This window comes from Salvelinus sp. IW2-2015, linkage group LG19 (genome assembly GCF_002910315.2).
Source record: "Salvelinus sp. IW2-2015 linkage group LG19, ASM291031v2, whole genome shotgun sequence".
Classification (NCBI taxonomy): Eukaryota; Metazoa; Chordata; class Actinopteri; order Salmoniformes; family Salmonidae; genus Salvelinus; species Salvelinus sp. IW2-2015.
The window spans coordinates 4,395,076-4,410,906 of record NC_036859.1 but is presented as its reverse complement, the minus strand read 5'-3'; the positions used below and the strand labels follow the sequence as shown (position 1 = coordinate 4,410,906).

At 42.9% G+C, this 15,831-nt stretch overlaps 1 protein-coding gene across 2 annotated transcripts; it reads left to right on the top strand.

The window, feature by feature from the left end:
* The first annotated feature begins 1,643 nt into the window (after positions 1–1,643).
* Positions 1,644–15,414, top strand: LOC111979029 (YTH domain-containing family protein 1). 2 transcript variants are annotated; one of them, XM_024009314.2, is made up of 6 exons: positions 1,644–2,114; positions 2,761–2,785; positions 5,057–5,136; positions 10,303–11,886; positions 12,176–12,223; positions 12,345–15,414. In XM_024009314.2, exons 1-6 carry the CDS (start codon positions 2,088–2,090, stop codon positions 12,372–12,374), a joined length of 1,794 nt encoding a protein of 597 aa, XP_023865082.1. In that variant the 5' UTR covers positions 1,644–2,087; the 3' UTR covers positions 12,375–15,414. The 2 variants fall into 2 exon arrangements, with proteins under 2 accessions (XP_023865082.1, XP_023865081.1); XM_024009313.2 differs by having other exon boundaries at positions 5,057–5,154.
* Positions 15,415–15,831: the final 417 nt, after the last annotated feature.

Genomic DNA, 15,831 nt, shown 5'->3' with positions numbered 1-15,831 from the left:
GACAAAGGAGATGATTGTGGACTACAGGAAAAGGAGGACCGATAACGCCCCCATTCTTATCGACGGGGCTGTAGTGGAGCATGTTGAGAGATTCAAGTTCCTTGGTGTCCACATCACCAACAAACTAACATGGTCCAAGCACACCAAGACAGTCGTGAAGAGGGCACGAGAAAACCTATTCCCCCTCAGGAGACTGAAAAGATTTGGTCCTCAGATCCTCAAAAGGTTCTACAGCTGCACTGTCGAGAGCATCCTGATGGGTTGCAACACTGCCTGATATTGCATCTGCTCGGCCTCAGACCGCAAGGCACTACAGAGGGTAGTGCGTGCGGCCCAGTACATCACCGGGGCCAAGCTTCTTGCCATCCAGGACCTCTATACCAGGCGGTGTCAGAGGAAGCCCCTAAAAATTGTCAAAGACTCCAGCCACCCTAGTCATAGACTGTTCTCTCTGCTACCGCACGGCAAGCGGAACCGGAGCACCAAGTCTAGGTCCAAGAGGCTCCTAAATAGCTTCTACCCCCAAGCCATAAGACTCCTGAACAGCTAATCAAATGGCTACCCAGACTATTTGCATAGCCCCCCCGCCCTCCCCTCTGGAACGCTGCTGCTGCTCTCTGTTATTATCTATGCATAGCCACTTTAATAACTCTAACTACATGTACATATTACCTCAATTACCTCCACACCGGTGCCCCCGCACATTGACTCTGTACCGGTACCCCCTTATTTACTGCTGCTCTTTAATCATTTGTTATTCTTATCGCTTACTTTTTGTTTTTGTTTTCTTAAAACTGCATTGTTGGTGAAGGGCTTGTAAGTAAGCATTTCACTGTGAGGTCTACACCTGTTGTATTCGGTGCATGAAATTTGATTTGATTTCTCATATAAAGTTAGGATTCATGTGATACCCTGTAAGAGCTTTTGTGCACAAACGCCTTCAGTGTCATGAATGTAAAATATTTGGTCATGTGTCAAGTGTGCAGAAGGGAAGATCGTATGCCAGATGAAGGGAAATGCTGCAACTGTGGAGGTGAACATGCGCCTAAATTCTTGGAGTGCGCTGTTGAAGGGTGAAGGAGAATAAGTTGGCACGGGTAAGGAGTGTCCAGCGTGTCCCCTATCTGGAGGCGGTTAGAAAGTTGTAAGGAACGAGTGGCGGGGAAGAAGCAATGGTAGTAGAGCCACCACGACCAGTGAAGGTTTCTCCTCAACCGAGCGATAGTGAAATTCTACATGTTAAAATGGTGGACTTTGTATTATTTATTGCAATCGTCATGAACTGTACAGCACAAGCAGAGAAGAGGTCTAACAAAATTGGAATGATTGTGAATGCCGCTGAACGTTTTTTGGTTCTTCATGGTTTCACAGACGAGGCCGTGCAAGAAATTCTGTTGGTGAATGTAGCGCAAATCACAGGCCCCTGAGCCTGTGTAGGGATGTATTTTGGAGTGGACAATTTTTTATTTTTTTTACGTGTTTTATTTTGTGTGATGTTGTGTTCCCCCTTTAACATAATTGTTTTGGTTGTTTCTTATTCTACACGCCGTCCAGCTGGTGGCGGTAATGCACCAATAACATTGGATGCCAACCACCGTTAAACCCCATCGAATAAAAATAGGAATTTGTCAATGGTATTAAATTCATTCTAACCTCGCAACGGTGGTTCACCGCCACCTCCTCTCAAGAAACCGGTGTCGCTGACGTAGTGCCCTGTCTAGAACCCGGATGGAGCAGCCATTGGGGGAAGTGTACAGGGCCTGTCGCTAACTGAGGAGGGATCTCTGGAGTGAAACAAAAAAAAGACGCTAAAGATTCAACCGTGGACAAGTATTGTACCGGATCCAATAACAACATTCTGTGGAGATCTGGAAATAATATCCGGACTTGTTTACCTTTGGACATTCGGACCCTATAAGACTGAGACTTGAACTGTGGAAGTTGAACTGGGGATAGCTAACTACGTGTAGCGGAAAAACACTTTAGCTAACGTTAACTGAGCTGAGAACAATCGAAACCCGGGGCCCCAGATACATTATAGTGACCAGCTAGGCTCCGTGCGAATCCAGGGACTTACTTGATGAATTATGTCCGCCACAAGCATTGACCCTCAGGTAGGCATGACGATGTATCTCGCCCGGCGGTAGCTAGCTAATCTGTTAACTAACGTTAACTAGCTAACATTGGCTAACTATTTACGTTTCAGACTTATTTCACGTCTAACGTTAAACTAGCCAACGCTTTGAATTTTGACGGGTAGTTTGTTGTCAAGCAAGCCAAATTGCATAGGTTGATACATTGTATTTGAGGGAAAACAAGCTATTTGCTAGTGAACATTAGCTTGCTAGCTAACTTGTTAAGAAATCCGGTGTTTAACGTTAACTAACCGTATAAAGTCAAATGTAAATGGGTCATTGGTTAACATTTGAAGTTGGCTAAATATGTAACGAGCCATATCTAGCTAGGAAGCTAGCCATCTTGCAACGTTTACGTTGCTTGATCGTAACTACCGCTAGCTAGTTAGTCATATTAGGCTATGCGTTTAGCCGGAAAGCTAACCAGCAGATGGGATTCTCCCACAGTGTTACATAGCCACAACTTTTAACTAGCTAATGTTAGCCTTATCATGGCTAGCTAACTGGTCAGCTAACGTTAGTTAAGTTAGCATATCAGTTGGCTAATTAGTTATCTAGTCCTTGTTTGGTGAAGCTCCCTTTGAAAGCCTAACATGTATGTTTGTTTCCCCCGGGCATGATGCAGAGATCAAAGGGACAAGCATCTAAAGGTAAGAATCATTGCATTTCACATAGGCCTATTTGATTGAAAAGCCTATCTCTAACCTGAATTAAAAACAGTCATGTAGATAATCTTAGAAAAAAAGATTCTACCTAGAACCTAAAAGGCTTCTTCGGCTGTTCCTGCGGGGAACGCTTTAAAGAATCCCTTTGGGTTCCATATAGAATCTCTTTGGGTTTATTTTGAACACTTTCCTCAGAGGGTTCTCCCACAAACACAGCCTAAAATAAGGGCTTCCAAGTGGCGCAACGGTCTAAGGCACTGTATCTCAGTGCTAGAGGCATCACTACAGACCCTGGTTTGAATCCAGGCTGTACCACAACCGGCCGTGATTGGGAGTCCCATAGGGCGGCAATTGGCCCATCGTCGTTAGTGTTTGGCCGGGGTAGGCCGTCATTGTAAATAAGAATTTGTTCTTAACTGACTTGCCTAGTTAAATAAAAAAATAAGGTGACAGATGATCTTTAGTCAACTGCACCAAGTTACAGATTTCCCCCTACATGAAATGTATCTGATCTAGACAGTGTAGGGCGCGATCTAGAGATGCACAACACAACCAAAAGTATGTGGACAGCTGCTCGTCGCACATTTCCTTTCAAAATCATTGCAATTAATATGTTGGTCCCCTTTGCTACTATAACAGCCTTCACTCTTCTGGGAAGGCTTTCCACTAGATGTTGAAACATTGCTGCTGGGACTTGCTTCCATTCAGCCACAATAGGTCGGGCACTGATGTTGGGGGATTAGGCCTGGCTCGTAATCAGCATTCCAATTCATCCCAAAGGTGTTCGAAAGGGTTGAGGGCAGGGCTCTGTGCAGGCCAGTCAAGTTCTTCCACACTGATCTAGACAAACCTTTTCTGTATGGACCTCGCTTTGTACACGGGGGCATTGTCATGCTGAAACAGGAAAATACCTTCCCCAAACTGTTGCCAGAAAGTTTGAAGCACAGAATCATCTAGAATGGCATTGTATGCTGTAGCATTAAAATGTCCCTTTCACGGGAACTAAGGGGCCTAGCCCGAACCATGAAAACAGCCCCAGACCATTATTCCTCCTTCACCAAACTTTACAGTTGGCACTGTGCATTGGGACAGGTAGCGTTCTCCTGGCATCCGCCAACCCAGATTCGTCTGTTGGACTGGCAGATGGTGAGGCGTGACTCATCACTCCACATACTTATGTCTATATATAGTGTAGTTTGGCTAGTCTAGTACCTTTTGCATGTCAGTTAGCTAAATAAAGGATAGTCAAAAACCTAATTTGCATCATTTGTTTGGTCTGAGTTAGTGAAAAAAATTCAATACCCTCTGGATGAGTTGACTTTAACATGGACACTTAAACAGGAGAGATTTATGCAGAACATATCCCCCCACACACACACACATTTAGTGACTCACTGATTATTCACTGCTGTGACGTTGACGGGTGTTGATTATGTTGTTGTGACTAGCCTTTAATTGTGTGTTAGACATTGAGAGGCTGGCAGAACAGGCAGGTAGTGACACACAGCACGGGCCTTGAGGTCACAGCCTGATTCACTTCCAGGTTACTACTTGTTTCTCAGCAAGGGCCAGAGAGGTGTCCTACGAAGCAGGTTTGAGGAGTTAGCGAGGTTAACTTAGGTCTAGTGAGTTCAGCTCGGATATTCAGTCATGAATGTGGCTCACTTTCTGGCTAGAGCCATTTCTATGGCAACGAATCCTTCAGAACTATCCTGCTCCAGTGCGGACTAACTCGAGGCTAACTCCCCTGAATGAAATGACTGTGCTGCAGGTTGAGGACCAGTGAATTCAGATTCCTTCCCTCTAGCAAAGATTGAGTTATCATCCCCTTCATTTGAGGAAGACGACTGATTAAATATTTAATGAAATGTTTTTGTGGGGAAAAATAGTGATGTGAAAATATTACACATTTAGTAATTACAATGCATTTTAAACTTCATGCAATGTATGTCGGGGTGGGGAAAGTTGCTTGTGCATTGATAAGCACACCAAAGACGGCATTACCAATAAGTAACAACATAAAGACGTCACTTCTAAAATCCTATTCCGCGGGAGCTGGCGTAGCCTGCATGCTTATCCCCCTGGTGTCTGAGCTGAGTGACAGTGTTAAGAAAGGCTGGCTTGACCACTAAGCAGACTTCAAAATGCCCTTCACCTAACTGACGGTGCAGTGCCACTCACCTGTTATTGTTGAGAAAGGAACCCTTGCTCACTCTTTCTGTCCAAAATTCTAACTCCTGTGTGTTGTCGTTTCAGTGCAAAACGGTTCACTGCATCAGAAGGAGACTGTCCACGACAATGACTTTGAGCCGTACCTCACTGGCCAATCAACCCAGGTGCGTGACTGGCCGCAGGTGATAATGCTGACCAGTCTTTTATGGGATAATGTTTCCAGTTTCTTATTATTCAATATCTGCACGGCATTTTTGTGACTTTGAATTTACGTGCCGGTGTTTTGTGTCGAAGCTGCAGTTGGTAAGAGTTAAGTTACTCTCCATTTATATACATCGTTTTCAGTGACGGGTTGGTCTTTTATTTAAGGTCTTAAATCAAGGTTTCACATTTCCCTAGCGTAGGCTAGGCCCCTCAAATTCAAATCTGGACCTCAATGCGGTTTTGACTGGATTGGATGCCACTAATGTCAAARGTGACTTTTCGTTGCATGTTAGGAAAACTTACGCAGCAGGTTAGGAGAATTAGGKTAAGGKTAGGAAAACGATTAGGGAAAATGCACAAATTCTCCCCCACCTGACTCGAATGTGCAACTTTTGATCTAACTTTGACCGTAGCTGCATCCCTTCTAGAAATGACCCCTCGAAGCCATATCCTGTGCTTTTTAAAATCCTTCCCCTMTAATCAGGGACTGATTCAGACCTGGGAGACAAAGCAGTTATTATCAGGTAAAAACAGAGAGGAAGAGGTGACATGAGTGATAACAGGTCCAGAAATATTTTCTCCAGCAGGTGGCCTTTTGTTCACCAAGTGATGAGTTTTTGTATGGAGGTCAGTGTTGAATGGGTTATATGATCGAATCATGGTTTTGTAATGATTAGGTTGTAACGAGTGTACTGGTATAAGTAGGACACGTGACATCCTGTCAACTTTGAGAAAAAAACACTTTGTATCGGTGTCATCACTAGTTACCACAGCCACAAAGTCGTTAATCCTGACTATTTCTACAATTTTTTATTTCTACAATTTCTCTTAAAATGTGATTTCAATCCTAACCTGAACCACACTGCTAACCTTATGTCTAACCTTAAGTTAAGGTTAATTTTTGTTTTCATACATTTTTACTATATAGCCTATTTTGACTTTGTGGCTGTGTTAACTACTGGAAACGGTTGCCTTTGAAGAACTTTATTTTCATTGTTAGAGCGGCCACTAAAGTATCTGGTCAAGATGCATAATGAATCATCTCTGGTAGAAACCATCAGTACTCCGGACCTCGTAGGGTAAGATTTGAACACCCCTGAGCTAGTTTAGTTTAGTAGGATCCCCATTAGCTACTGCACATGCAGCAGCTACTCTTCCTGGTGTCCGCATGAAATATACAAATGCATGACAAAGTACAGAAAAGTTATAAACAAGAACAACATTAGATATTACTTTAAATTCACAATGTTTCTTTTTTTCTTCTTAAAAATAAGAGTGGTATATTGGAAAGACATCAAGAGACAACAAAAATACTATTTACACACTTCATATAGATTATAATTTTTTTTAGTATACAGTGCAGTTAAATGAGATGTTTAGAAAAAGGAGAGGTGCTGTGATACAATATATTTTTTTGTAACAGTTTTTGTATTTTTTTATGCGTTTTCCTGAGTAACCTCTGGTGGCAGACCATTCCATGATGACATGGTTCTTTCTATGCATAACTGAGCGATGCATTAAATGTGTTTCTGGTTTGGGTGAAGTGGCGTGTCTGGTGGCTTATGTACAGTGTCTTCAGAAAGTATCACCCTTTGACTTTTTCCACATCTGTTTGTGTTGCAGCCTGAATTTAAAATGGATTACATTTAGATTTGTTTTGTCACTGGCCTAAACACAGTACCCCATAATGTCAAAGTGGATACTTTTTTTGTTGTACTTTAGAATTATTTTCTCAAATGTAATAAAAAATGTCTTGATTCTAAGTATTCAACCCCTTTCTTATGTCAAGCCTAAATAAGTTCAGGAGTAGAAATGTGCTTCAGTCACATAAGTTGCATTTACTCACTTTGTGCAATAATAGTGTTTAACAGGATTTTTGAATGACTACCTCATCTCTGTACCCCCACACCTACAATTATCTGTAAGGTCCCTCAGTCAGGCAATGAATTTCAAACAGATTCAACCACAAAGACCAGGGAGGTTTTCCAAGGCATCACAAAGAAGTGTACCTATTGGTAGATGTGTTTAAAAAAAGAAAAAGCTGACTTTGAAAATCCCTTTGAGCATGGTGAAGTTATTAATTACACTTTGTGTGGTGTATCAATACAGCCAGTCACTACAAAGATACAGGCGTCCTTCCTAACTCAGTTGACGGAAAGGAAGAAAACCGCTCAGGGATTTCACCATGAGGCTAATGGTGACTTTAAAACAGTTACAGAGTGTAATGGCTGTGATAGGAGAAACCTGAGGATGGATCAACGACATTGTAGTTACTCAGAGTAAAAGAAGGAAGCCTATAGAGAATTTATTTTTAAATAAAAAAAAACGTGTCCTGTTTGTAACAAAGCGTTAAAGTAATACTGCAAAAAATGTGGCAGAGCAAAATGTTTTGTCCTGAACACAAATTTGGGGCAAATCCAATAAAACACATTAGCGAGTACAACTCTCCATATTTTCAAGCATAGTGGTGGCTGCATCATGCTATGGGTATGCTTGTAATTGTTAAGGACTGGGTCGTTTTTCAGGATAAAGAAGAAATGGGATAGAGCTAAGAACAGGCAAAATTCTAGAGGAAAACCTGGTTCATTCTGCTTTCCACTAGACACTGGGAGATGAATTCACCTTTCAGCAGGACAATAACCTAAAACACAACGCCAAATATACACTGGAGTTGCTTACCAAGATGACAGTAATTGTTCCTGAGTGGCCAAGATTACTTAAATCTGCATGAAAATCTATGGCAAGACTTAAATGGTTGTCTAGCAATGATTAACAACCAATTTGACAGAGCTTGAATCATTTTTTAAATAATAGTGGGCAAATATTGTACAATCCAGGTATGCAAAGCTGTTTAGAGACTTACCTCAAACTCAGCTGTAATCACTGCCAAAGGTGACTGTAACGTGTGTTGACTCAGTGGTGTGAATACTTATGTAAATGATATAACATTTTTGTCATGGGGTGTTGTGTGTGTGTGTATATTGATTAGGAAAATGTATTTAATCCATTTAGAATAAGGCTGTAACGTAACAAAGTGGAAAAAGTGAAGGGGTCTGAATGCGTTCCGAATGCTCTGTATATGGTTGAGATCATTATTTTAATCCATTTAGAATAAGACGTAACAAAGTGGAATAAGTCAAGAGGTGTGAATACTTTCTGAAGACACGGTATATTATTCACCACCTGAGGAAGTGGGAACTCTAAATATGATACTTGCTGAAGACACGGTATATTATTCACCACCTGAGGAAGTGGGAACTCTAAATATGATACTTTCTGAAGACACGGTATATTATTCACCACCTGAGGAAGTGGGAACTCTAAACATGATACTTTTCTGAAGACACGTATGTTATTCACCACCTGAGGAAGTGGGAACTCTAAACATGATACTATCTGAAGACACGGTGTATTATTCACCACCTGAGGAAGTGGGAACTCTAAATATGATATTGTTGCTATATAGCCATGTAGGCTAATTGATGAATCAATCAGTAAATGTATGCTAATGTCCTAAACCTTTCCAGAACTAGGGGTAGGCTACTTATTGTAGGCCTATTCACTGCAAATGGCTCGCTGTGCTCCGAGAGCGTATCAAAACCATACTACAGCCTACTCCGGTTGTAAAGTCGTGGCATGAACTCAATATTAAGAGATGCAAAATAAATTACTCACACAAAGCTGTGACACTCCTCTCTGTAAGTACAACAGCAGTAATAGATGTAAAAAATAAAATAAAAAAATCCCGCAATTGCTTTTTTGAGCAACGGTCATATGCTCGTGCTTCTCGGAATATATCTCTCCATCTTCCGTGTGCACAGTGGGGAGAGGGAGTGAGAGTGGCTCTCTCACACAGCATCTGATAGCGAAACCGGGACATGCGAATACTTTCATAACAGGGATCAACGTAATGCATAGGCTATTTCTGTGGACCAAATAATGGTTTTAGAACAATCTACAGGAACGTACCACATACGCAAAATGACGACATGCGCAAAATACTTCTACAACAGAAAGACAATATAGGTGTCTGTAATTTTTCGTTTTATCGCCCCAGCTCCAGCCTAGGCCTTCATTTTACAGTTGGTTTTCACAGTGGAGTGGAGATTCTAGGTGGATATTTATAGTAGAAGAAAGCTCAGTATCAAGTATTGCATATTATGATGACGTAGGGCTGGGCGACATGACCAAAATATCCTATCACGGTATTTTTACAAAATTGGACGGTAATGACAGTATTTTATGTTTTTGAATAATACAATTACACGTTTGCTTTATGAGTAGTGTGTGTGACCATTGGGTGGCAACACATATATTCTAAATTATTTCAATTGGTCTTCATTCTGATTGTTTTATACAGTTCAACTTCAACCTAAAATAATTTCCTGCATTTCCTGCACTCATTTGAGATCATTTCCACACTGCCACGATATGGGCAAAAATACTAGGCCTTATTTTTAACCAAATGTGGCAATTGCAATTTGACTTGTGATTCATAGCAAAACACTTGGGTGACCTGTTGGAATCATGGAAATATAACGTTTATTATAATTCTATAGTTAGAATATAATAGTGGACACATTGAACACAGTGTTGTTTGGCATGACAATGAATGAAAATGCCGGGGAGGACTTATTGTGACAGGGTAGGAACCAAAGTGTTGACAAGCGTTTCCTAGGGGACCCTATAATCTTTCAGCTGTACCTGCGCCATAACTCCTGTATTCTTCATCCTATAACTTGTTCTATATCTTTTGAAATGTTGAGCCAACATGTTTTCATCACTTTTATTTCAATAACTGATCAAAACTCATTTTCTCCTGCTCTCTCTTGTCTCTCTGCAGCAGACATATAGTGAGCAGTATGTGTGGAACATCAAATCGCAATAAAATCACAGTATAGAATCGCAGTACATATAGAACGTGCACCTAAGCATCGTAATGATATTGTATCGTGAGGTCCCTGACAATTCCCAGACCTATATTTGTTCTCCATTTACTAGCCGAGTGTTTTGTGAACTGCTGTTTATTATTGTTGCACAATGTTAAGCAAACACCAAAAGACTAAATGAAACATATTTTTACATCACTGTCCTAGATTATTGATGTCGTTGTTCTACCTCCACAGAGCAACAGCTACCAGTCCATGACTGACCCCTACCTGTCCAGCTACTACGCCCCCTCCATCGGCTTCCCCTACCCCCTCAACGAGGCCCCTTGGTCCACTGGCGGAGACCCCCCCATCCCTTACCTCACCCCCTACGGACCCTTGAGCAATGGAGACCACCACTTTATGCCCGACACCATGTTTGGCCAGCCTGGAGGGCTTGGGAACAGTATTTACCCCCATCGTTTTAACTTTTTCCCTGAGAACCCGACCTTCTCCACCTGGGGCACCAGTGGCTCCCAGGGCCAGCAGACTCAGAGCTCATACGGGGGTAGCTATAGCTACCCTCCCAGCTCCCTGGGGGGCACCCTGGTGCCTGACAGCCAGACAGGCTTCCACAGCGACACCATCAACAAGGCCCCAGGCATGAACAGCCTGGAGCAGGGCATGGTGGGCCTAAAAATCGGTGGTGACATCACAGGCCAGGGGTCAGGGGTCAAGGCTGTGGGCTCTGTGATTGGTGGACCGGTGGCGCAGGGGAACGGGGGTACGCCCATCGGTATGCCCCTGCCCAAGCCCACCTCATGGGCGGCCATTGCCAGTAAGCCGGCCAAGCCCCAGCAGCTGAAGGCCAAGATGAAACCAGGCATGTCCAGCCCTGGGGGAGCCCTGCCCCCTCCGCCCATCAAACACAACATGGACATCGGCACCTGGGACAACAAGGGGCCTGTGAATAAAGTGGCCCAAGCCCCCATGCAGCAGGCTATGAGCATGCCACTTGGTCACCCCATGCAGCCCCCTCCCCAGTCCCTGGTGCAGCAGCAGATCCAGCCCATGGCCTTACAGCACCAGCACCAGCCCCCTCAACCCTACCAGAACCAAACCCCACCACCCCAGACCCGCTGGGTTGCCCCGCGCAACCGTAACTTCGGCTACGGGCAGGTAGGGGCCGGAATGGATGGTGGCAGTATGATTGCCGTAGTTGGCGGGGGTAACGGTGCCCCCCTCGGTCCTGCCAGTATGGTACCCGGTGGAGCAGAGAACCACCCGGTGCTGGAGAAGCTGCGTGCGGCTCACAGCTACAACCCCAGGGAGTTTGAGTGGAACCTGAAGAACGGCCGCGTGTTCATCATCAAGAGCTACTCTGAGGACGACATCCACCGCTCCATCAAGTACTCCATCTGGTGCAGCACCGAGCACGGCAACAAGCGCCTGGACGGGGCCTTCCGCGGCCTCAACTTCAAGGGACCCGTCTACCTGTTGTTCAGCGTCAACGGCAGTGGCCACTTCTGCGGCGTGGCAGAGATGCGCTCTCCCGTGGACTACGGCACTAGCGCTGGCGTGTGGGCGCAGGACAAGTGGAAGGGTAAGTTTGATGTGGACTGGCTGTTTGTGAAGGACGTGCCCAATAGCCAGCTGCGCCACATCCGCCTGGAGAACAACGACAACAAGCCGGTGACCAACTCCCGGGACACCCAGGAAGTGCCTCTGGAGAAGGCCAAGCAGGTGCTGAAGATCATCAAGGGTTACAAGCACACCACCTCCATCTTCGATGACTTCTCCCACTATGAGAAGAGGCAGGAGGAGGAGGAGGAGGTGCGCAAGGTAGGTTAGATACGCTGGTCTGGTTAAATCCAGTCCATCCACTCCTAGGCTTTATGGATGCTAAACAACCTCCCATGAAGTTATATTGATATTTACCTGTTTCAAATGCTGTCCTTTGTTGTTGGTAAAAGTCGTTTGTCATCATCTTGGCGGATATGAAAATGGTATGCTTATCATGATCAGTTTCGAGCCTCTCATATCCCTTCAATAGATGTCCATAAGAAGTTGCTTTATTCAACTGTGTGCTTGACTGCCACCTCTTCTTCTCTCCCTTTACTCCTGCTGTCAGGTCTTTGAGCCACCTGCACCCATCCAGAACCGGTCTCGACTGGATCAGGTACCTGTCTCTTAACTGGAATCCATTTTGGTGACTGTTGTGGTTTAGATTTATTTAACGGAGTGTTATTTAATGGGGACTTCTTGAATGTTATTCATGTCCTTCTCTTGTTTCCCCACAGGAGTGCCAAAACAGGAGTAAACAACAGTAGAAGACATTTATCCTTGGCTTGATCCACATTTACACTAGGACTTTTGATTTCAAAGACAGAAGAATTCAGAATTTATTTTGAAAAAATAAGTCATTTTTTAAATATTTAATCCTGGTGAATTTCTGCCACCGCCGTTAAGACTTGCGTTTTGTGCTCCAGGTACCACCCACCACCTCTTGTGCAGGGATAACAAGCTGATTTAATGTATTACCTAGCCACCACCACTGCACTGTTTTAGTTCTGATTGACTTAGATTTTTACGTTCTCTCCGTCATGTACTCTTTCTCGTCAGACTGGGTTGGTTTTGACCTTTCCTGCCCCCTTCCCTCCCTTCTCTTGCTCAAATTGAATCAGGGTTTGACAGCACCAAGGAGAAGAGAATGTCTGCCACTTTATTTCTGTCCAATCAGGAACTGCCATGTCCTGCCCCTGTTTGTCCATTAGGGGGCGGTGTTGCCATGCTTCAGAGGTTTAACTGTGCCAACAGGGTTGGAGGATCCCAAAGGCAACATTTTCGGACTTGGAACTGTGTGCGATTAATAAGACTTCAATGGTTTATCTATTTTTCATTCAAGATCAACAAAGTCTATATTTTTTGGCTTACTATTGACAATTTTCAGTTCAGAAAGCTGCTTTTCTGGAGCCTTAATATGTTATTTTCTAGTTATTGATGACATGTAAAAAGAACTGCTCTTTAATAACTGACAGTGCTGGAGAAATCAGGGATAGTGTGAAGTCACAGACTCTGGACATTTCACAGGAGTAAGTGCAAAGGCCTCTGGGAAGTAAGTAACTGATGTGTGTTCTCCAGGATGACGGAGCTCTCACCATCTGAATCCAAAATTGTACAATTTTACATCCCTCATACCCCTCCACTTTGGTTTGTTTTGATAAATGACGGTTTTGTATGTTTCATCATTGGGAGATTCTGTTCACGTATTCAAGCCAGTCTGAGAGAAATGTAGCATTCACCATTTAAAAAAATATTTTTTAATTATGTGACGTAACTGCTACATATGAATGAATTGTTTGTTGCTCTTTTTGGGAAAATCACTTCGGTTAATTGTCCGTTGGCCATCATTTTGTCTTAATCCTTTGTTTTGTTTGACTTTTTTTGCTTCTCAAAATGTGGTTTTGCTATAAATCCAGGGCTCTACGCTGACTTAAAACATTTTTTTTTACAAGGATCACGTGTGTGCTTTAGTTGAAAAATGTAGGAGCACACAAAGAAATGATTTAGGAGCACAATGAAAAAATGATTGAAATAACAAGCCGTTTTCTTTGTTGTAATGGTGCAAGCATGACTGTCATGAATCTGCGCTCAGTGAGTTCTCCATGGCACCCAGGCGCTGTGGTACAGTGAAGTATCATTGCAACAGCTATCATCTGGGTGGGTTTTCTTTCTAAGTGCACTGGTGCTCCTAAATAACATTTCCAGGTCGCTCAGTAAAATATTTAGGCGGTTGAAATGGTTGCGCTGTCGAGCCCTGAAATCTATCATTTCCTTTGTAATGCTAAGCTTTAACTTAGGAACATATAGTGACGGAGAAAGCCTACAACGTATAACCTGCAAATAATGTAACTGATTTACTATCAAGAGTAAGAAAAAAACAAAAACAAGAACGAAATATGCTTTCTGTGTTTTTCCTTGTTGCCGAAAATGTGTGTGTGCTTTTAGAATGGAGTCATTTGATTAATATATGAAAGAGATTGATTGGGGGTTGAACATTGAAAGTATCTCTCTAATTAATCGCCTACAATGCGTAATCATGCAGGCTGTCAACAGGTTAAAGCTGGAATCTGCATTAGGTGAAACCGCGCCGCATTTGTTTATGAAAGGACTGAAGCATCCAGCAGCACCTTGATAACATATATCATCATAGACCAGACCAGAAGAGTACGTACTATCGCGGGTGCAGTGATGTGCATTGATGTATGAGGGGAAACGAACCGTGTTCATTGTTTTGAAGTAATGTATTTGTTTTAATATCGCAGAAGGAGCTACGGATTCCAACTTTAAATACCATACAATCCTTTGAGTAGTGCTTACTGCTTTTCAATGTTTTCTGTCATTTTATGCCACGTGTCTGTGAACACTTGGACAGGACAGAGTGCTAATGAAAGTAATGACATGGATGTGAATGCTGTCGCTCCACTGTACATGAGCATGAACTCGTCTCTTGTGTTCATGAAGTTGTGTAACTTGCGATGTGCGTGGATCAGTTCCAGACTTGCTGGATGTGTGGTGCTCGATTGTGTCTGTCACCACAGTCCCTTCTCAGATGTTGGTTTTGTCTGTACTCTGTAGCGTAGCTGCCCCTTTACCTGGCCAGTGTAGTGTATAATTCTCGTATGACTGGAGACATGACCTATGACCTTATACAGGGGACACCCTGGGTGCATCTCAATTTAGGGAGAATCTCAATTGCATACTCGTCCTCTTTTTGCCTCTTCAAAACCCGTTGGAGAAGGTCAGAGGGGCGGGACCTATGGCTTTCTCATCCAATGGGTTCTGAGAAGGAGATGACGAGAGGGGACGCTAGGAGTATGCAATTGAGATTCTTCCAGTCTAAAGTGACTTCCTTCCTCTCCTTGATCTGCACTAATGTGAAAACACAGTGTTAAAGCCATATGGGTGGATGCCTTGCATGGTGTTTCAGTCCTCTTTCACACCAGTATAGATAAAGAAGACAAGTGGAGAAAGCTACTTTACCCTATAGACATGCATCACTGTTGCCTTTCTTTTGGTCGAGAAGCATGGAATGGTTGTGATGCCAATTGTTTAGGACTTACACGCACGTGTCAAATGATTTGCTGTAAGAGGGCCATGTTTGTGGTTTTAAAATAAATGATATCTACTACAGAATAATGAAATCAAATCAAAAAATATTCAAAGGAATTATCGTCGTATAGACTTGCAAGTAAACCACTATAGCTATATCAGTGGGAATAACCTGTAAGGTTTTTAAAACCCAATCTTGGTTTATTTTTATTTTTTCCTTTAGAAGAAATCAAGCCTTAATAAAATATTTAGCATCAAGCACTTTGTCTTCATCTCATTACTGTTGACCATTCTGGAGAGAGACTTTCATTTAAAACATGAGTTCATTTATTTTACAGAAAGGGCCTGTCTCCAAGAGCTGTGTTGTATTGAACTGAAATCAACCGGGTGATGATTTTCAACTGGCCATTATAATGACCTAAGTGGCATCCTAGAATTGCATTTTTATTTCAGGCAAGAATTCCCAGTATATTGAGTCATGTTTTTTTTTCTTGTTGGACAACTATGCCATGATCGAGGTGTCTACTTCATAACATTCTGATGCAGAACCATATGAAGACAATTTGACTAGACTAGAATGAGAAAATGTATGCGGAGCAGGGTTGGAAGTCAGTTCCATTTCAATTCCAGTTCATGCAGAAAGTAAACCAAATTCCAAATGTTCCTCATTGAAAA